The sequence below is a fragment of the Mandrillus leucophaeus genome, unplaced genomic scaffold, assembly GCF_000951045.1.
Source record: "Mandrillus leucophaeus isolate KB7577 unplaced genomic scaffold, Mleu.le_1.0 Scaffold192, whole genome shotgun sequence".
NCBI classification, from domain to species: domain Eukaryota; kingdom Metazoa; phylum Chordata; class Mammalia; order Primates; family Cercopithecidae; genus Mandrillus; species Mandrillus leucophaeus.
In genome coordinates, this window is record NW_012101943.1 from 4,182,403 (window position 1) to 4,203,652 (window position 21,250).

The 21,250-nt window shown below is 51.1% G+C and overlaps 1 protein-coding gene across 1 annotated transcript in view; it reads right to left on the bottom strand.

Moving 5' to 3' along the window:
- The window catches only part of RAB15 (RAB15, member RAS oncogene family), a 30,117-nt gene that overhangs the window by 4,630 nt on the left and 4,237 nt on the right, over positions 1-21,250 (bottom strand). The window contains exons 4-6 of the mRNA XM_011978331.1: positions 2,073-2,133; positions 1,163-1,223; positions 633-710 (exon numbers count right to left, since the gene is read on the bottom strand). Of these exons, the coding sequence (XP_011833721.1) occupies positions 633-710; positions 1,163-1,223; positions 2,073-2,133 (200 nt within the window). The remainder of the gene's footprint in view (positions 1-632; positions 711-1,162; positions 1,224-2,072; positions 2,134-21,250) is intronic.

A 21,250-nucleotide genomic window follows, 5' to 3' on the forward strand; every position in this document is an offset into this window, starting at 1 on the left:
CCATTTTCCCCACAGAGTCTGCACTGCCTCCAGCCCACCACCAATTCCAGAGCCCTAGGGACAGGGTGGGCTGACTGGATGCAGGTGCCAGACTTCCCCAAGTGCCATGGCTGACTTCAAGGGTATCATGGGGACAGCTCAGGGTAGAACACACTCTGGCTAAGACTGGTGCTTCCTTGGGTTGGACCACTGGTATCAGAGCTGGAAAGGACATTGGATTTAAGTCCAGCCCTCATTCTACAGGAATTGGGGACCCAGAGGATTCAAATGGCTTCGCAAGGCTCCACAGCGATTGTGCAGAGCCAGCACTAGATCCCAATCTTGCAACTCCATCTGGTCCAAGATTCCAGGAAAGAAGCTGCTCACAGGGCAGACTTGGAACTAATTCATTTCTGGGGAAGACACAGCCACGGAGGCCTGGCAGGGTATGGAGAGTGAAGGCATGGCAGCTTCGGTTTCTTCCCCATGTCTTACTCACCCAGAGGTCTTCACCCAGGGCTGTGGAAGGCAAAGCTTCCTGGAAGCATTTGCTCGCCCACCCTGAGAGCTCCGGCCTTCCCATTTGGCCCTCGCCTTGCCTTCCCCGGTGAAGTACCCTCTCTGCGCCCCAGCAGTGAGGTGGCATCTCCTACCTCATCCACGTCACTGACCCACTTCATGATGTGCTGGTAAGAGCGCTCGCTGCTAATGTCGTAGACCAAAAATATCCCCTGAGAGAGAGAGAAATAGAGAGATGTATGTGATACGCACAGAGAGAGTGCAGTCATGGGGACAGAAGGGCCGTGGAACCTTAAAGGTTGGGTCCCACTCTCCCTTCTCCCTGCTCAGCACCCAGAAATGTCTCTTCTCTCAGACCCCACCACTGCCGCCTCCCAGGCCCGTCACAGAACTCTCTACAGCAGGAAGGCACCACATGCTATGACCCGGATATTTGACCCAGGATGGAGGGCAGAAATCAGGGGTGAGGCCAGGGGCTGCCTGCAGTGACTGAGCCATGAACAATGGACAGACAAATGATCAGTGAACAGCTGAAAGATGCCCTGCATTCCTCGAAGCAGGCGAACTGTGTTTAGGGGATCCGTGCCACAGACATCTCAGATACCCAGAGCTGGGAATGTGGGTGGCACCTTCCCACTTTGAAACCCTCAACGTGGTGGCTTACCTGGGCCCGCCGATAGTACTGCTTTGTGATGGTCTGGTATCTCTCCTGCCCTGCAGTGTCCCTGTGGGAGAAAGCCAGTCCCTCAGAGGGGCAGGGACCATGGGAACAGACAGGGAGGGGAAGAGCAGAGCTGTCCTCTTGCAGGAAAAACTGGGGAGCTGCAGGGTGAAAAACCAGAGGTGCTTGGATCCCCACAGGGATCTGCAGTCAGAGGCCTGGTCATCTGTGCTGGTGCTGACCAGGCCTGCGGGGCCTTGGCCCCTCCTGCCAACTGCCCTCCTGGCAGACACCAGAAGCCACAGCCAGAACAGGCCTTGGACAGCTCTCTGGAATCTGGCCACTGTGGCCAGATTTGTTTGGATGGGAGTTGGCAGGGGATGCTGCCACACCCCCAGTCCCTAAGGGACCTCTGAAGGCAGTGCCCATACTGCTGTGGAATTGAGAGGGAGCTCTAAACCCTGGCAAAGGCAGTACTTCCAAGACTCAGGCAGAGAGCCACAGCAGCACCCTCTGCTACTGTGGAAACTACACCGTGCTGTCCTGAGGAACTCTCTCAGGGTCTCGCCCTAAATGATGGGGGATGTAGCCTCCTGCCTTCCAATCTTAACACAGTGTGGCACAGCCCAAGGGCAAAGCCTAATCCTGAGACAAATTCCCCATGGTTAGTGTGCCAATTCCTTCCCATTCCTGCCCTTTGGTGCTTGTAGTCAATCCCATAAAGTTTCTTAGAGGTTGGAGATTAAGGCTCATAGGAAGAGATGGGCTTCTGAGACTTTGCTTCTCTCCATCATAGAGGTGGTCAGTTATCCCAGGTGAAGCCTAGGAATTTTACACATGGCAGGGACAGCTAAGGAGCAGCCCGAGGTACTCTCCTCCTACATCTGCCTCCTCCTCCTCCCCACCAACTCACCAAATCTGTATCCGCACTTTGATGCCGTCTACCTCTATGGTCTTCATCTTAAAGTCAACACCTGGAGAAAGGAAGAAAGCAAGAAAGTTAGAAAGGGCACCCATGAGAAATGAACAGGAAAGGGCCATGCAATCAATCACACTTGAAAGGTTTCCTTTCAGTTTAATTTGGCAAAGGGATGAAGTAATGTAAAGGCCTTCTTTAAGCAGGAACTGACCTTAAGGAAGTATCTGAAGCTTTGAAAGGGGCTTTCCTTCCTCCCTGAGCTGAAAGTTGCCAAAAGTGAAGGGCCTGGGGGACCAGGAGGAGGAGAGTGAATCTGGGGACATCTACTTCATCACTGCCTTACTCAACAGACTTAAAACATGTCTCATTCTAGTCATGTGTGAAGTCTTCCTATTTATACTTCTGGAGTGAATGCTGTGTTTATCCTTCCTGAAATTCTAATCTCTAGGAATAGCAACCCGCATTATTTGCCTGCTTTCTTCCCTCTCTCTCTCTGCCTTGTTAATAACCAGAAGGGGTCATAGTGCCAGACCGTGGAGAGAGGAGGGCTCTTCCAACCCGTGATCGTACCTGAAGCCTCAGCACCCAGCCAAGGCCCACCAAAAAGGCCTCGTGCATCTTGGTTGCTGACTCACCCATTCACCACAGGAGGCGCTGTGGTTGACTAGAAGGAGCATGGGCTTTGGCGTCAGGCCTGAGCTTATCTCCTTACTCTGGCCACTCATAGCTCATTGCTATAACATCAGGCACCTTGCTTCACTGAGCCTCCATTTCCGCCTCAGTAAATGTCTTCATCAGGGATGTTACCAATATCTCAGAGGGTTGCTGAGGGAGCTGGATGAGATACAGCACCTGACCCAATTGACTACAGCTGTCATGAGCTAGTGCAGGGCTGGGTACATGCGGGTGCTTGTGAGTGGCTGTCATAGGACCAGATGAAGAGGTAGTGGCATGGCATGTCACTGCGGGAGGGAGAGGAAGCACAGAGTTCCCACGCTGCTTCATCCAAGGGCTGGAGGAGCTAAGCTGCCACGAGACACAAGAAACACGAGGGATTTGACAAACGCGTCCAGGGCAGAAACATATTAGAGAAATCTGCAGCAAGAGAAGTCAGCACCACCAGCAGCAGCCAGCTTGACTCTGAGTGACAACAGAGAGATGAGGGAGGTTGATTTGCTCACCATGCCTCTCCTCAACCCTAACTATACCAGGCACTATGCCCAGGGATTCAAGAGCTACGTCTGGTGGGTGAATTAAGCTTACGTCTTTGTGTACTCCCTGGAGCAAGGTCAGGAGTGGGCAGGATCAGCCACAAGTTTCAGATGGGAACATGGTAGACTTCTGAACTGTCTACCACCAGCTGCACTGCCTGGCCCAGGAGGCCTGAAGGTGCCAGCATCACCACTGCCACTCCACCTCCGCATCAGTTATTTGCCAAATGGGAGACATCTTCCCTTGTCCGTGCTGTCCCCAGCTTTCTACAAAGGCAAACAAATTAAATTCTGTCTTTTCCTTCCCACCATCAAGACCAATCATCATTTAATTACAAGGGAAAAAAGATGCAGAACGGACAACCTGAACTAAATCGATTTGGTCAGACGTGAATCATTTTTCGCCTGCCCAAGCTGATTCATAGCCATTGAGCTGTACTTTTCCAAATGGGCAATGCCTGGCAGCCATTCTTCCGTGTGTGCAGAGAAAGAGTGAAGAGGAGGAGGGAAGAAGGAAGGAAGGAAGGAGAGAGGCATCAGGCCTTGGGAGGCAGTAGTATGCTTATTCCTGCCTGGATCAGTGGTTATCAGACACCTGTTTCTCCCCCGTACCTGGCATAGAAGGGAATCAAGACATTCTTGTTTCATGATATAGCACCTTCTCCCAAGAAGAACGAGAGGTTCTCTCCAATTTGTAATATACCTGGTTTATCCTCACACTAGCCTAGCAAACCTGGCCAAGGACAGTGCCTTGTGCAAAGCCATCACAAGGGGGACAGGAAGAGAGAAGGTTTTATTTCCTTTATCCCACAAACATTTACGGGAACTTCCTATGTGCCCTGCATAGTGCTCAGTGCAGAGAGAGCAGTGAAAAAGACGTGGCCTCTGCCCTCAGAGAGCCTAGTGGAAAGGAAACAAGGGCTCAGAGAGGTCAACGGCTAGCCAGGGTCAGCAAAGCACGTGCAGAGATTCCAACACAGGTCCATCTGTGCCAGAGCCCATGCTGCCCCTTGCACTGGTTCTTAGGGGAGCGAGAGGAGCGTCACGTGTAGTTGGCTAGGCATGGAAGCCCTAACTCTGCTTAGTTTCCTGTTTGCCTGTGGATGCTTGAGAAGGACTTTGCTAGGAGAGGAACTTCCAATATTAAGGTGAATTTTTCCCTGTGAGAGAAGAGGAGATGGAGACATGAAAGCAGGCAACTGTCCCCAGAGACAGGACTGACAAGGAGACAGGGTACTCCACTGGAAGTGAGGCTGGGTGGTGACTCCTTCCCTCCTCCCTTACTTCTTAGCTATGTGGCGGGAGACCAAGGCTGGGGAATTTTGGGGCTCACAGCACTCTCCGGCCTCACCCACACCCCACCATCTTGCAACCTAGGTCTCACTGGCCACCTGGGAACATGTGTTTTATTCACCTTTTGGCTATCCATATGCATTCACATATGATGGAAGAAACAGAGTAAGTCTATGTCTTCTGAAGGATTTTCCTTCCTCCCTCCCCACCCATACAACCTTTCTTAAATTTAAAAAAGGTTAACAGCCCAAGGATCTTCAAGAGGAATCTATTGCTTCTGCGCTCTGTTCCCACATGGCCTGGGCCTTCCGTTGTGTCCACCTACCAGTCAAGCCCTGGCCCCAGTAACCCGTGCCCATCGTGGCTCCTTCCCTCTCCCTACGTGGCTGTTGGTTTTTTCCACTGCTGAGCACTGCAGGACAAAGTCAACACGCTGGCCTTATTGAGGCCTCTGCAGATGGATGCTTTCTCACCTTGGCCAGCCTTCGCAGCTGCTTAGCAAACTGTTTATTCACATGCGTGTTCACCTATCACTGTCCTCCCACTGAAGGCTTCAGCTCCAGGGCACCCCCTCCCCACCTCTGCTCCCCACCCCTGTACTCTCAGCTGTTTTATGGCCCAGATGAATGCCTTTCCTCTGAAGCCACCTCCTTTCTTCAGGTTTTCCTCTGTTCTCTCTGCCTTCCCTCAGGGAAGAGTCCTCTATCCACATCTCGCCTCTTTTCGGTCCTCATCAGCCCCACCTGGGTGCACACCCAGAGAGTCAGCCCTTTTTGTTGCATCTTTAGTATCTGTGGGAAGAAGAGATATTCTCCATCTATCTCTGCCTCCAGTGGTTTAACATTCTGGCACCTCTAAGGGCATATTTCTCAAATTTCCAGGTGCATGAGAATCACGCAGGGATTGAGTCAAAATGCAGATTCTGATCCAGTAGGTGTGGGGCAAGGCCTGAGACGCTGCAGGAAGCTCCCAGATGAACATGATGCTACTGCCCACATATCGCCTGAGTAACAAGCTGTTCTCAAAGTGTATCCCTGGACCCGCAACATCAGCATCACCTGGGACTTGTTAGAAATGCAAATTCCGGCCACACACAGTGGCTCACGCCAGTAATCCCAAGACCTTGGGAGGCTGTGGCGAGTGGATCACCTGAGGTCAGGAGTTTGAGACCAGCCTGGCCAACATGGCGAAACCCCCGTCTCTACTAAAAATGTGAAAATTAGCTGGTCATGCTGGCAGGCACCTGTAATCCCAGCTACTCAGGAGCGGGTTTGGGATGCGGGGCTGAGACAGGAGAATCGCTTTAACCCGAGAGGTGGAGGCTGCAGTGAGCTAAGATCGTGCCACTGCACTCCAGCCTGGGCAACAGAGCAAGACTCTGTCTCAAAAAAAAAAAAAAAAAAAAGAAGAAGAAGAAAAGAAAAAGAAATTATTGGGCCTAACCTCAGACCTATAGAATCAGGCCCTCTAGGTATGGGGCCCCGCAGTCAGTTTCAATAAGCTCTCCTGGTGATTCTCACACATGCATAAGTTTGAGAACTACATTTGGACAAAAGTTTTGCACCTGAAGTGTCAAGAGAGGGAGCACAAGAGTTCTCTGTTTCTCAGTGTGTGCTTTGCAGAGCTTCAGCTTTACAATCACCTGGGGTGACTTAAAACAAAAACAAAAACAATGACCTTGACTTGCCTAGACCTACTGAATCATAATTTGAGGGTGAGGCCCAGAAACCTGTATTTTTAACAGCACTGTGGGTAATACTAGATAGAAGAAGGTTCAAGAGCTATATATGTCATGGAAGAAACATCCATTGGCCTGGAGTCAGAAAGACCTGGTCCAAATCCTGGTTCTGGCACTTGCTGTGTAACTTCAGGCAAGTCTTAACTTCTCCTAGGTTCGTTTTTTTTTTTTTTTTTTGAGATGGAGTCTCACTGTGTTGCCAGGGATGGAGTGCAGTGGTGCAGTCATGGCTCACTGCAGCCTCAATCCTCCAGGACTCAAGAGATCCTCCCATCTCAGCCTCTGGGTAGCTGGGACTACAAGCGTCCACCACCATGCCCAGCTAATTTTTTTTTTTTAGTTTTTGTAGAGATGAAGTCTCCCTGTATTGCCTAGACTAGTCTTGAACTCCTGGGCTCCAGTGATCCTCCTGCCTCAGCTTCCCACAGTGCTGGGATGACAGGCATGAGCCTCCGCACCAGGTCCATTTTCTTAAGTGTAGAAGGAGAACACCACTTCCCTCCCAAGGGCTGTGGTGGGATAAATTAAATGATGTCTGTGAAGCAGTGACAGTGTAGTCCTCTCACTCCTACCTTCCCTCTGCTGAATAAAGGCTTCCTGGGGAGTCAGGAAAACCAGCCCAGAGAACCCTGAAGTGGAAGGCATTACAGAGTCCCGGTCCCTGCTATCCAGCTACCCTTGCCAGCCAAGGGGACTACAGCATCAGCAGCATCAGAGAGTGTGTGAGAAATGCACATTCTCAGGGTTCGCCCAGCCCTACTCACTCTTTGGCACAAGGAAGTTTCAGAACCACACCCAGGTGCATAGTGCTTATCTTTATAGCACACCCCTGAGCTATGGAATCCCTCAGCCCTTATGCGGCTCCCATGAAGTAGGCAGAAGTAGCTATTATCATTGTGAGCCACAGGGAAGCCAAGTAACTGACTCATGTTCCCACATCCCACAGCTGAGCTGGGCGGGAAAGGTGGTGTCTTAAAACCTACCCAGGGTATACTTCACTCGGCCAGAGGCTTCCCAACCCTGGGAGGCTGAGGAATCTTACCGCCTTTTCCCGCACACCCTGGCGTACCCGATACCTTTTCTCTTTTTTCTTGATGGAGTCTTGCTCTGTCACCTAGGCTGGAGTGCAGTGGCTCGATCTCAGGTCACTGCAACCCCTGCCTCCTGGGTTCAAACGATTCTCCTGCCTCAGCCTCCCGAGTAGCTGGGATTACAGGCGCCCGCCACACCCAGCTAATTTTTTGTATTTTTAGTAGAGTTGGGGTTTCCCTGACATTATGCAGCATCTAGAAGTGAGGCAGGGGGCACACGGGGAGAAGCCCGCTGCTATGGTCTGAAGGTCTGTGTTCCTCCAGAATTCCCATGTTGAAACTTAATCCCCAGTGCAGTGCTGGTGGGAGGTGAGGCCTTTGGGAGGTGACTCAGTCGTGATGTTACAGCCCTTATGCGTGGGACTAATGCCCTTATAAAAGAGGCCTGAGGGAGTTGTTCCCTCTTCTGCCATGTGAGGATGGAGCTAGAAGGTGCCACTTTGTCACAGAGACTTCTGGTGTCAGCCTTCACCAGACGCTGAATCTGCTGGCACCCTGATCTTGGACTTCCCAGCCTCCCAAACTGTGAGCAATACATTTCTCTTGCTTTAAATTACTCAGCTAAAGGCATTTTGTTACAGCAGCCAGCCCTAACTGACTAAGACACCCACCATAGCCTATTTTCTCCTTGCTCCTTGGCATGGTTCATGATTCCAGTAAGTCCATATTCATCACCCTGACAGTGTCCCTATAAGACAGTCTACTTCCTTTCTTGGGTACAGAAAGAAATAGGGCACAGAAGTGTTAAGAAACAAGCAAACCACCTCTACACAGCTCTGGCAGAGGTTCTCGGAGACGCTAGGAGCCCCAGGAGGAGAAAGTCAGAAAGACGGGCCCTCTCCCAACCAGGTGCCCAAAGCATGGAGAGCAGCTGATTGTTTTTCCCAGCACATCAGATATGCCCATCATGGTGCCTGCCACACCCTGTGGACCTTTCTGGCTAGAACAGCTTAGCCCCAAACCTCAGCTCAGAGAAGCAGGGCTGGGTGCAGCATGTTCTTTGTGGAGAAGCAGGTTCACACTGGACCATTAACAGGTTTGCTGGTGACCCACAGGGTGACCTGGCCAGCAGAGGCAAGGAAGCTTAGCTAAGCCAATCAAACCAGCTCACTCCAGGCGGGGCAGAGGGGACTGACCAGTTGGTAATGAGCAGGGCATGAGGTAGACAAACATGCAGAAAGGAGCAGAGACGCCTAAGGATGATGAACATGCTGACTGCAGCTGGGGCTGGGGACAGTGGATCCTAGCACAGCCACGGGTCCAGACCAGACTCCAAGTTCAGCCCATGGGTATCCGCAGAGCACACGCACCTTTTCTTAGTGAACCTCAAGTGCCTCAGGATTGGCCACTGCTGCCTAATGGCTCCCCCAAGCTGGTGGGCCAGATGCTTCAACAAGGGGACTGGAAGGCAGACCCCTAAACCATCGCTCCCTGCCCTTACTGCCCCTATTTTTGTCTTCTAGTCTCAACTACACAAAAAGAACCTAAGGGGCAGAGAATACATTTTGTGGTTGACAAAGCGTTTGTTTTGTTTGCTTGTTTTTTAAATCTCTGCCACGTAGTGCCAGCATAGTGCCAGGCATAAAGAAGCAATTCCAAAACAAATTCTAAATAAATAAATAAATAAATAAATAGGCCAAGCACAGTGGCTCACACCTGTAATCCCAACATTTTGAGAAGACGAGGTGGGAGGATTGCTGGAGCCCAGGAGTTCAAGACCAGACTGGACAAGAAAGTGAGACCCCATCTCTAGAAAAAAATAAACAAACAAACAAAAACCCAGGTGTGATGGTGTCCACCTGTAGTCCCAGCTACTTGGGAGGCTGAGGCAGGGGGATCACTGAGTCTGGGAGGTTGAGGCTGCACTCCAGCCTGAGTGACAGAGCAGGACCCTGTCTCAAAAGAAAGAAAGAAAGAAAAAAAAAGCAATTCCATGAGGGGGATCTCTCCCCAACCCCAGAGAGCATAAGAAGGGCTGTGTGCCTCAGGCTTAAGAGCAGGGGGACGTGTCCTGCCACCTGATGCCTCACAGACATTGGCAAGAAAAGTTCCTCAGTGAAGTGATGGTGCCATGCAACCATGGCCTGAGGCAGCCCCGGGCCCCATCCTCGTCCTGCTGTGACTCTGGCTGTGTGGCCTGTGCCCCAGCAGCTGCCAGGCCACAACTGGAGCCCAAGGGTGCTGGGAGAGCATTGCTGTTGGAGAACTGGGAAGACAGGCAGGACCCTCCTCTGGGCACTGGGGGCAGGGGCAGGGGCAGGAGAGAGGGATGCAGCAGGGGAGACACCCAGCACTCACGTGGCTCCCAAGCTAGCTCGCCTTGGGTGGGCAAACAGGGAAGAACTTGATGCCTCCCCAGTTCAGCAGTGGAGGTGCTGTGACGCTTACAGAGACGAGGAGGCAGGGCACATCCACGCTAAAGAACACTCCTTCCCATCACTGTCTCCCTCCCTAGAAAGCTCTAGAAAACATGGAGGAAGTATGGCTCAAGACACAGAGTGGCCTGGCCATTAAGAGCACAAATAGGAGGTCAAGTTTGGTTCCAGTCCTGCCTTTATCACTAATTACCTGTATGGTGTTGGGGAAGCCAGTTAGCCTATCTTTGCCTCAGTTTCCTCACCTGTAAAGTGGGGATGACAGAATTCTCAGAGAATTTTTTTTTGAAGATTGTGAGATAAGGTGTAAAACCCATAACACAGGGTCTGGCACGCAGAGCTTTATTAAATGTTAGCAGAAGCAGCTGTCAGGCTCCCTTAGGGAAAGATGAGATTAGCGAGCCCAGAGCTGCAGGAGGGGAAATGGAAAGAGCTCTAGGATGTAGAAGGAGGCTTATGTTGGGGAGAGGAAGGAGAGTGGGGCAGAGATGAAGCCCGAGCCAGCACTCAGCTGGAATGTTTCAAGGAACAGAGGAAATGACGCCCCCTGTGGGGCCCAGATGGCTCCCAGAGTCTGGCTACAACCTACATTCTGGCACAGGTAAGGTGTGCCTACTAGCGGGCCAGCACCTCATGGGTTAAGGGCAGGTGCCAGCTTGCCTGCCTGCCAGCCAAGCACCACATGCTTCAGTGGAAACAGGGCTGCCTCTGGGTGCCAAATGTTATCACCAGGATCAATCACAGCCCAAAGGACCAGCAGTGCAACCTGAGCTTTTCATTAGTAATGAGACTCCACAATGAGGAACAACCTAATACACCTGAAACCCAAGGCAGACACCCAATCCCCGGGGCCAGGCCAGCTCCAGTTACCAAGCACAGGTCCCAGGAGTGCCCCAGCCCCTCCCACTGCAGGAAACCAGCATGTGCAGGCCATGTGCACCTCCTGTGGGTTGTGGCAGGAGGTCACCGCTAAAGAGGTCACCCTGTACAACCCTAAAACACCAAAAAAGACCCCATTCACACAGGGATCCTGGGAGCTGATATGGTTTAGCTGTGTCCCCACCCAAATCTCATCATCTCTGGTGTATGCAGAGATGAGGGGTCAGTGCCTTAGACTAAGGTCCATGTTGCCTGTTGGTCAAAGCTAGTATCAGATCATGCCCATCAGCTCAGCCAGGTTGCTGGAGTGACCCTCCAGGGCCACCTCTGCAGCAAGGGCACTCTGGAGTAAGGAATCTCTAGGGCTCAAGCACTCCCTCCAGCCTCATCATCTTAAGAGTCTCAAGCCCGGGCACGGTGACTCACACCTGTAAACCCAGCACTTTGGGAGGCCAAGGTGTGAGGATCACTTGAACCCAAGGAGTTCAAGATCAGTCTGGGCAACATAGTGAGACCACATCTATGCAAAAAATTAAAAAATTAGCCAGGTGTGGTGGTACCCACCAGTGGGCCCAGCTACTCAGAAGACTGAGGTAAGAGGATCACCTGAACCTGAGCCCAGGAGGCTGAGGCTGCAATGAGCTGAGGGAGATAGTGCAAGACTCTGTCTTAAAAAAAAAAAAAAAAAAAAAAGCCCGGGCGTGGTGGCTCATGCCTGTAATCCTAGCATTTTGGGAGGCCGAGGCAGGTGGGTCACCTGAGGTCAGGAGTTCGAGGCCAGCCTGGCCAACATGGCAAAACCTCATCTCTACTAAAAACACAAAAATTAGCCAGGCATGGTGGCCGGCTCCTGGAATCCCAGCTACTCGGGAGGCTGAGGCACAAGAATCGCTTGAACCTGGGAGGCAGAGGTTGCAATGAGCCAAGATTGTGCTACTGCACTCCAGTCTGGCGGATACAGTGAGACTCTGTCTCAAAAAACAAAACAAACAAACAAAAAACAGTCCCAAGAAACCAATACTACCTATAACTTCCCTCAGGGAAGAACAGAAGTCCTCTAGGAAAATGCATTCATTCATTCCTTCATTTGTTCATTCATTCCTTCATTTTTTCATTCATTCATTCAAACTGTTATTGAATGCTTACAATGTGCCAGGAACTAAGCTAGGTACTAGAAGACAAGCTATGAACAGCACAAAAAGATCCTTTTCATCAGAGCTTCATTCTAGTGGGGAAGACAGATATAAGTAATGAATACCTAATTTCAGAGAGCCATATGTGATAAGAAGCAACTGTGGGATAAAGTAGAGAGTGAGGAGACTCCAAGCACAAGTGACTTTAGACTGGCTGGCCAGAGAAGACATTTTGAGCTGAGACCTGAACGACAAGAAGGTACCAGCAGGGAGATCCAAAGAATCAGGTAGAAGCAGCAGCAAAGATCCTGTGGCAGGACACATTTCAGTCAAACTCATAGTTCCTAGGAAGAGGGTCAATGATACTCTCTCCTTTGTTACAAAAGGGGAACTGCAGCAAGGCCCCTCCCTTCTCTCAGATCTTGTGGGGACCCTCACATGTGCACCTGCATCTGTACTGTTTACTGCGTGTCTTCTAGCATCTGGCTTAGTTCTTGGAACACAGTCAGCATTCAATAGCACTTACCCTTGTCTGGAGGTGCAAACCTGAAGAATGCACCAAGAAACTACTCAAACGCCAGTAAGGCCAACTTCAGAACTCCCCGCTCCTATGTGATGCTGAGATCTCTATACACTGAATAAATGCCATGCGTAAAGCCCACCGTTCCTGTGTACATAGTAGGTACATAGTAAGTATACGGAGTAGATAATCAGGATCAGTGTTCCCCTTCACCCACTTTTTTTTTTTTTTTGAGACAGGGCCTCACTCTGTCACCCAGGCTGGAGTGCAGTGGTACGATCTCGGCTCACTGCAACCTCCAACTCCTGTGTTAAAGTGATTCTCCTGCCTTAGCCTCCCAAGTAGCTGGGACTACAGGCGTGCTCTACCACACCCAGCTAATTTTTGTATTTTTAGTAGAGATGGGGTTTCACCATGTTGACCAGGCTGGGTCTTCCCCTTGCTTTTCCCACTGCCTTTTGCACAGACCTCGCTAGAGCCTTGGTGACATGTGCAGTGTGCTCCAGCCACCCCGTCTCACTCCCCATTGGCAGCTTCTGGAACTGGGTCTTGCCTCCCTAAGCCTGCTACTTAGGCCAGCGGACACCACAGAGGCAGCTAATACCCACCAGGCTACTGACCACTCACTCCTCCAGCCTCCTTCTCAGGCAGGGCTGTGCTGACTGGTAGCAAAAGGTTCAGGGAAGAAGAGACTGGGACATGAAAACTCAGAAGCAAACATCTTAGAAAGAAGGGGGCTTCCAGATGCACCTGCGCTCACCCACAGTCAGCAAAGCAATCTCCTAGCAAGGGGCTTCTTGAACTTCAGCTGGTATGACCATGGTATGGCCACTCCAGCTGGCCCCAGCAAAGCTGAAGAGGAGCAGCCCCACTCGAGGTGTTCTCCACAGCACCTCCTACAGGGAAAAGCATGCGTGCTTCCCCTACCCCCATGGCCCCCGGAGAATCCTGCTTCGTCTTCCAGACTCCACTCAAATGTCACTTCCTCTTCGAAGACTTCACCAGCCTCCCCGGGAGGGATTTCTCCCTCCTCTGTGATTCCAAAGCATCCTGACATTTCTTTGGCATAATATTCTGCTTGTTTGGATGTCTGATTCCCAGCTACACTGCAAGCTCCCAGAGGGCAAAGCAGCATCCCGTTCATTTCAGACTCTCACTGCCTGGCAGCAGGTAGATCACTAAATATTATTCAACAAAGTTGAGTAAATAAAAACAAAAATGAATGAGCAAGTGAATAAATGAGTGAATGAAGTCAGCACATACCTAGAGAAAAGATGGGCAAAGAGAAAATTTTAATCAGGGAAGAACAATTAGAAAATAACCCACTTTTAGGCCGGGCACGGTGCCTCACGCCTTTAATCCCAGCACTTTGGGAGACTGAGGTGGACAGATCACGAGGTCAGGAGATCGAGACCATCCTTCCTGGCCAACATGGTGAAACCTGTCTCTATTAAAATACAAAAAATTAGCGTGGTGGTGCGCACCTGTAGTCCCAGCTACTCGGGAGGCTTAGGCAGGGGAATCACTTGAACCTGGGAGGTAGAGGTTGCAGTGAGCCGAGATCTCCACTGCTCTTCAGCCTGGTGACAGAGCAAGACTCTGTTTCAAAAAAAAAAAAGAAAGAAAGAAAAGAAAATAACCCGCTTTTTTTGTTTTTGAGACTGAGTCTCACTCTGTCACCCAGGCTGGAGTGCAGTGGCGCGATCTCGGCTTGCTGCAACCTTCACCTCCCAGGTTCAAGCAATTCTCCCGCCTCAGCCTCCCGAGTAGCTGGGATTACAGGCACCTGCCACAACACCCGGCTAATTTTTTGTATTTTTAGTAGAGATGAGGTTTCACTATGTTGGCCGGGCTGGTCTCAAACTCCTGACCTTGTGATCCGCCCACCTCAGCCTCCCAAAGTGCTGGGATTACAGGAGCGAGCCACCACGCCCGGCCATAACCCACATTTTAAAGCCAACTATTAGCCCTTTCTATAGTTCATGGTGCCATGGTCACAGAGTTCTCAGTAATTTTTTTTTTTTTTTTCCTGAGACAGGGTCTCACTCTGTCACCCAGGCTGGAGTACAGTGGTATGATCACAGCTCACTGTAGCCTCCAACTCTTGGGCTCAAGCAATCCTTCCACTTCAGCCTCCCGAGTAGTTAGGACTACAGGCACATGCCACTATGACCAGTTAATTACAAGTTTTGTTTGTTTGTTTGTTTTTTAAGAGATGGGGTCAGCCAGGTGCAGTGGCTCACTCCTGTAATCCTAGCACTTTGGGAGGCCGAGGCAGGTGGATCACCTGAGGTCAGGAGTTCGAGACCAGCCTGGCCAACATGGCAAAACCCTGTGTCTTCTAAAAATATAAAAAATTAGCCGGACGTGGTGGAAGGCGCCTGTAATCCCAGCTACTCAGGAGGCTGAGGCAGAAGAATCGCTTGAATCCGGGAGACGGAAGTTGCAGTGAGCCGAGATCGAGCCATTGCATTCCAGCCTGCACAACAGAACTAGACTTCGTCTCAAAAATGAATAAATAAATAAAATAAAATAAAACAGGGCTGATGATTAGCCCCTTCTTCCTCAGTGAGAGGAATTACGTGTCCAGGAAGCCCTGTGTTCCCCTTGACGAAGCTCACTGATCAGAGAGAAAACCCTAGGAGAGGGCAGAAGCCTATACAGAAAACTGGCAGTTTCACAGGGAAACCGGTGCAAAGATTGGATTACAGAAGAAGGCACTCTGAGAAGAGCTGGCAATCAGGGTAGAAGGAGAATGGCCAAATATCAGCTTTCATGTTATAAAGCTCATCACCAGCCTGTTTGGGGAGCAGGGAGAAGGAAGAAGGAGGAGGAGGAAGGAACAGGAACCAAGGAGTGCAGGGAGGCAGAAGGAACTGGTGCTCCCAGCTGTGGGTACATCTGCGGATCTGTGAACGTGGCACAGATGCAGAGCAGCGGAAACCCTCTGCAGGCTTCAGATATGTTCCTTCCCAAGGTCATGTCCTTGGGGAAGGGGTGGGAGGCCAGGTCTGTGCCTGTGTCAGGAGGAGAAACAGAGGCCTGAGGCAGAGTGATACCTGGCAGGGGCCCAAGACTTGAGACAAGGCCACCCCATCCTCTTCTCTCAGGTCACCCCACTGTTTCACACCTCCTCACCACCTCACTCTTCCTTCTCAGACCCTGGCACTGCCAGGGGAAGGGGGGTACTAGAGCAGAAACTGAAATGAGGCACAGCTTCCTATGCACTCCCCTGGAATGTAAGTCAGCTCCTTGGTTTCTCTCTGTTTCGGTCACCACTGTATCCTCAGATCTTAGCATGGCACCTGGCATGTAGTTGGTGCTCAGTAAATAGTGCCTGAATGACTGAGGGTACAAGTGGTGGATACGCAGGATGACCTCCCAGCACGCTAACAGTGTATTCATCTCTACAACATTCTTATAGCTAGGAATAATCATAGCCGGGCGTGGTGGCATGCGCCTGTCATCCCAGCTACTCAGGAGGCTGAGGCAGGAGAATCCCTTGAACCCGGGAGACGGAAGTTGCAGTGAGCCGAGATTGTGCCACTGCACTCCAGCCTGGGCGACAGAGCGATACTGCATCTCAAATAAATAAATAAATAAATAAATAAATAAATAAATAAATAAATAAAATGATAATATAATGATAGCATCTATTATTTTATCGAGGGCTCTGCCAAGTGCTTCATATGCGCTAGGCTCTATAATCTTCACAACAATCTTTAAGAAAGACTCTGTTACCATCTTCAATTTACAGATGCAGAAATGAAGCACGAAGATGTCATCAAAGTGTCTGAAGGTCACAGGGCCAGTAAGGCCACGGGAAATGTGCATGTTAATCTGGGCTCTTTCCATTCTGCTAACTGCTTCTCACCTTCCCTTCCTTTCTGGGTACCAGGGGAACAGAGTAGGTAGAGACTGGTCTCAGGCTGCCTGAAGGCTGACACAGACCCAGCCCTGACCCTCTCACAACATCACACTGCATTTGCCCCCAGCTCCTCTCAGTCTAGAAACCTGCAAACCCCAGGATCCTAGTGTCTAATCACAGGCCCCAGTGTCTGTTAGGTCACTCGGTTCCAGGCTTGGATCTAGCCCCACCCCCTCCCTCACCCTCTCCCACCTCCTCAGTCACAAGCCCTTGCCCCAGGCAGCCAAGCTAGTCCCAACAGAACTCCCTGAGAAAGGTGTCGTAGCAGCAGCAACCCAACCTGAGAAAGCGCCCTGAAGCCACAGCAGCCCAACCCGTCCAACCAGATCACCCTCCTCCTCACCCAGAAGGAGTGCAGCCTGGAGGGTGGCTTCCAAAACCAAAGGTCCAGGGAGTAGGTGACAGGTCTACTCAGGGAAGACTAAGGATGGGAGGGAGAAAACCAACTCCTGAGGGAGTGAGGTAGCTCATGCCTATAATCCCAGCACTTTGGATGGCTGAGGCTAGGGGATCACGAGTCCAGGAGTTCGAGACCAGCCTGGGTAACATAGTGAAACCCCATCTCTACAAAACATACAAACATTAGCTGAATGTGGTGGCATGTGCCTGTAGTCCCAGCTACTCGACAGGCTGAGGCGGGAGGATTGATTGAGTTTAGGAGATCGAGGCTGCAGTGAGCTGTGATTGTGCCACACTCCAGACTGGGAGACAGAGTGAAACCTAGTCTCAAAAAAAAAAGGAAAGAAAAAGAAAAGAAAAGAAAAGAAAACTCCTGAGCAGTCTCTTCAGTTTCCATTCGTGTTTTACATCATCTCACTCCTGACCACCATGCAGAAAGGTCCTCAAAGGTCCCCTGAACATAGATGTTCACATGTATGATACCTTCTCCCTACCTGGTCATGACACAGGTCCCATGAGATTATTTCAGAAGTTGCCAGGTTGATTGGTTTGAACCACTCCCCATTCTGGAAGGAAACTAGAACAGGTGACTGTGTGGAAGTTGGTGTTGGTACCACTGGGGGTGAGGGGCCATTCAGAGGTTCCTCCATGCCCAGATACTACTGCAGCCCCTGACTAGTCTCCCTGCTTCAAGTCTTAACCCCTTCTTCCAGCCAACCTCATTAGTACCCTACTCAAAACCCCTCCTACCATTGCTAAGGTTCATGTTCCACCTCCTTAGCCAGGCTCTCTCAATGCCCTCTGCCAACTGGTCCCTGGGTTCATTCATTAATTTAACAATAGGCATTGAGATCTGCCTGGCCCTGTAGTAGGGACTATGAAAACAATGAGGAATAAGATTTGGTCGCACCATGAAGGCACTTATAGTTTGGGAGACAGAGAGAGAAACAGAGGAATGTTCTCGCTTTTCTGAAGAATCCCTTCTGTTGCAGCTAAACTGCCTAGAGCCCCACGGACACCCACTCAATCCCACCTCTGTTATCTCTGCTCATGTTACTCCATCTGCTCCCTTCTGCTGCAGGAACTGACAAGCAGCCCACACTGAGGCCTAGCTTCAGCCTTCCCTGCCGGTTCTAGTCCATGGGGGCCTCTCTCTTCCCCAGCCTCCGACATCATGGAGTCGTGGGAACAGCACTCACCCATCCCATTCACCGCCCTTCTCCGGCTGCCTCATGGTACATCTTGCATCATAATTTAGCTTCTGATACCCACTGTGAGACCTTCGTTAAGAGTAACTGTAATGATCATAATCGATCCTTTACATTTGAAGAGTGATTCACCGAGTACTTTCAGATATCTCATTTTGGCACTAGCTTTTTTTTTTTTTTTTGCCTTTGTCTTGCCTCCCCATCTAGGTTATGGGCTTCTGTGGGCAGGAAACGTAGACTGCGATATGTCTCTAAAATGCCTGGCACAGAGGTTGGTAGTGAATGCTCAATTAATTTTTTAGGATAGTCTTTTGGGTACCCCTCTGCACCAACCCCCAGCCAGGCCAGCACAGCTGCACAGGAAGGAAATGCCTGTGGCAGAGCCAGTGGCGGGGCCACCTGCTGGCCAGAAAGAGGCCAGAAAGATGAAAAGGATAGGGGGAGGGACACTCAGTGTCTCAGTCTACCAGGGAGGCCTCTCACTGCTCCCTGGCAGATCGCAGGCCATTAAAGTGGAGTACACAGTAAATCACAAAAGTACCAGCCTAGGTGATATCCACATGAGCCAAGAAGCCAAACTATCTTGGCAGTAACTGGTGAATAATTCACAAAAAAAGCCCCTGAGAAAGGTGCCTCGATCAGTGCCCGGCATGGTCATGTAATGTGTTTTAGATAATGCACAATTTGAGAACAGTGACTGTGGGTATTATTCATCTGGGAATCTCTCAGTCTCAGTGCAGAGCCTGGCATACAGGACATACATTTTTTAAAAATAAGTGAATGACTATGACTTGGTAGCACTCATTTCGCTGGCTCCTTGATTTGTCTCCTGGTTGCCCCTCCTACTTCCTTGAGAAACTGTCCATATCACTTAAGGAAAAAGCTTTTCTTGACCATCCAACTCTTTCCTTTAAGTTTTAGTTAATGCTGAAAAACACGCCCAAGATAAGGGAGAATCCCAAGTCCCTTAATAAGCTTTAAATAAGAAAGCATTTAAGATACCCAGTGGGGCAGATTTTAAAAGGCTGGTGTGAAGAAAGACAGGTTTCTTTCTATTCCATGGAATCCAAACTCCTAGAATCTTCTGTGTCCTGTAGAAAGGGGAACCTGGCCATCAGAAGTGGAGGAAGAAATTTGGGAGCCATCTTTAGGTTTTAGGCCAATATACCAAGGGCCTTGAGGGGAGACAGTGCTGCAGAGACACTCCTACTCAGTTCACTGATTCACCTATGTGCCCAAAGTGGTCTGCCCTGGAGGGTTTGAGGAAGTCCCTGTGACCTATCTAGTGTTCACCTATTAGCAGAAGGTGTCTAAGAAGGGAGATTACAAGAGGAAGGGACAAGGAGAAGGGTGGATGATTAGGTGTGAGGCAATGGACTCTCTTTAAGGAGAGCACCAGCCTCAGAGGGCCATCCTGGTATTTTAGAAACAGGGGTGCCCCCAAAAAGGAGTGTACATGTCTCCTAGGGAAGGCTGCCTCCCACAGCACGAAGCAGGAGTCCCAGAGCTTCTGAAATGAGGTGGTTGAATGAAGCCCTCAAAGGGAAAAGTCCAGGTCACCCGAAGGACTTGGAATGTGACCAGGAGAGCAGGTGCAAACAACAGCTCTTCAGGCCAAAGCCAGGGCCTTCCAGACAGCCCACAGCTCTCTAGAGATAGCTCAGTAGTTCCAAGCACCAGGCCTCTCTCAAAAATAGCCATTCCTAGTTTCCTTAAGGGATAACCCGCCGCCCTTTGTCCCTGAGCCCACAACCTGTCCTCATACACCATCTGGTTCCTCTGCCACTCCCTCCATCACGCCCATGCCTTTCTCCTGCACCTGCCTCTTCCCTGAGTCCTCCCGGCAGGCACAGAGCCTTGGTGTCTAGAGGCTCCCCTTCTTTCTGCAATGTCTCTCACCCAAACCACGGCTCAGCCCAAGCTCCTAGGTTTCCTAAGAGTTGGCCTTACAGCTCCTCTGAGAAAGACAGACAAGTTCTGTTCCCTGACCCTAAGTCCTGTTGTTTCACCCTTAAAGTTGGTGAAACAAAGAGAGGAGACCCTAAGAGCGCAATGATAATGGCAACAGCAGTAAGAATGATCAGCATTTATCCAGCTTCACCATGTCTCTGGCTGTGCTAAGCGCTTAACAAGCATTATCTTATTTAATCCTGACAACAACTTGGGAGGTAGGTGCCATTATTATACCCATTCTACAGATGAGAAACTAAATAAAGCTCAGAAGTTTAGGCGATATTCAAGGTTGCTTTGCCCCAAAGTGAGGTCTCAGGTCTCTCTGACAATAAAGCTGGCTTCTTAACCATAAGGTTCTGTTCCTCCTGGCTGTATCTATGTGGTCCTGCTTCTCTCTGGGCAAGGAATGTGTGTCGGGGGAGGAAGGGGGGATGGCGTGGACATGAATCCTCAAGAGGAAGCTGAGAGCTGCGGCCGTCCCCGATGGCAGCAGGGACTTCTAGGAGAGCATTCCAAATGGATGACCAGTCAGCCAGCAGGTGTTTCCAGGGGCCTGGGCAATGCAGAGGCTACTCCAGGGCTGACCCGGGCAGCAGCTGAGGATGAAATTCCCTTTACTCAGACTTCTCAGGGAGGGGGCCCCTCACAGCCTAGGAGCGGGAGACTGTCTCAGAGGGGAGGCCATGGACCCATTCCTAGAATAGGTGACCCATCATAGTGCTGTCCGGGATGCCACCGGGCCTTGTCCCTCTAACCACAGGCTCCAGCACTGCCAGATGAGAGATGCTCTCAGGCGGGTCCTGCCTGCCTTCTGACCCCTTAGTCTGGGCAGGTATTCCTGACACTCCTCCAACCTCTTTAGACTCCCTCAGAACAGACGTCTTAGCTCCTCCTCTTCCCAGGCGCAGGGGCTCCTCACCCTATCTGTGTCCTCCCCCAGGTGTCCCACCTTACCTTCCCAACTCTGCCCTGGAAACTCGATCCTTGCGGCCCCTCCGTACCTCCTCTCTTCTTCCCCCCTTCGCCCCGCGCCGGCTCCACCTTGGGTCACCACAGAACCAAGGCCGCCTCAGAGACTCCGGTCTCCACCCTGACCCCGTTTTCCCCAGCACAAGCTTTACTTCCCCTCCCCCTGGGGGTGTGGGGACGTTATTCCAGCGGCTCCGATTCTCGCTACCCCAGCTCGGGGTACCCAGGCCTACACCCGCTCCCCTCATCCCCGGTTTCTCGGTTTGATGGGAGGGAAGGCTCCCCGGCGAGAGGCGGGAGACGCCACCTCTGGTCCGGACGGCAGGCAGCAGAGACCCCCTCACCTGCCAAAACCTATGCTCACCCCGAGATTCATCCCGGACTCCGGACTCCCGCGCCTCCAGCCGGAGGGGCTGGCAATTCCTCCCCAGCTGGGGACGCGGGCGGCAGGGAAAGGGGCCGCGGGCGGGGAGGG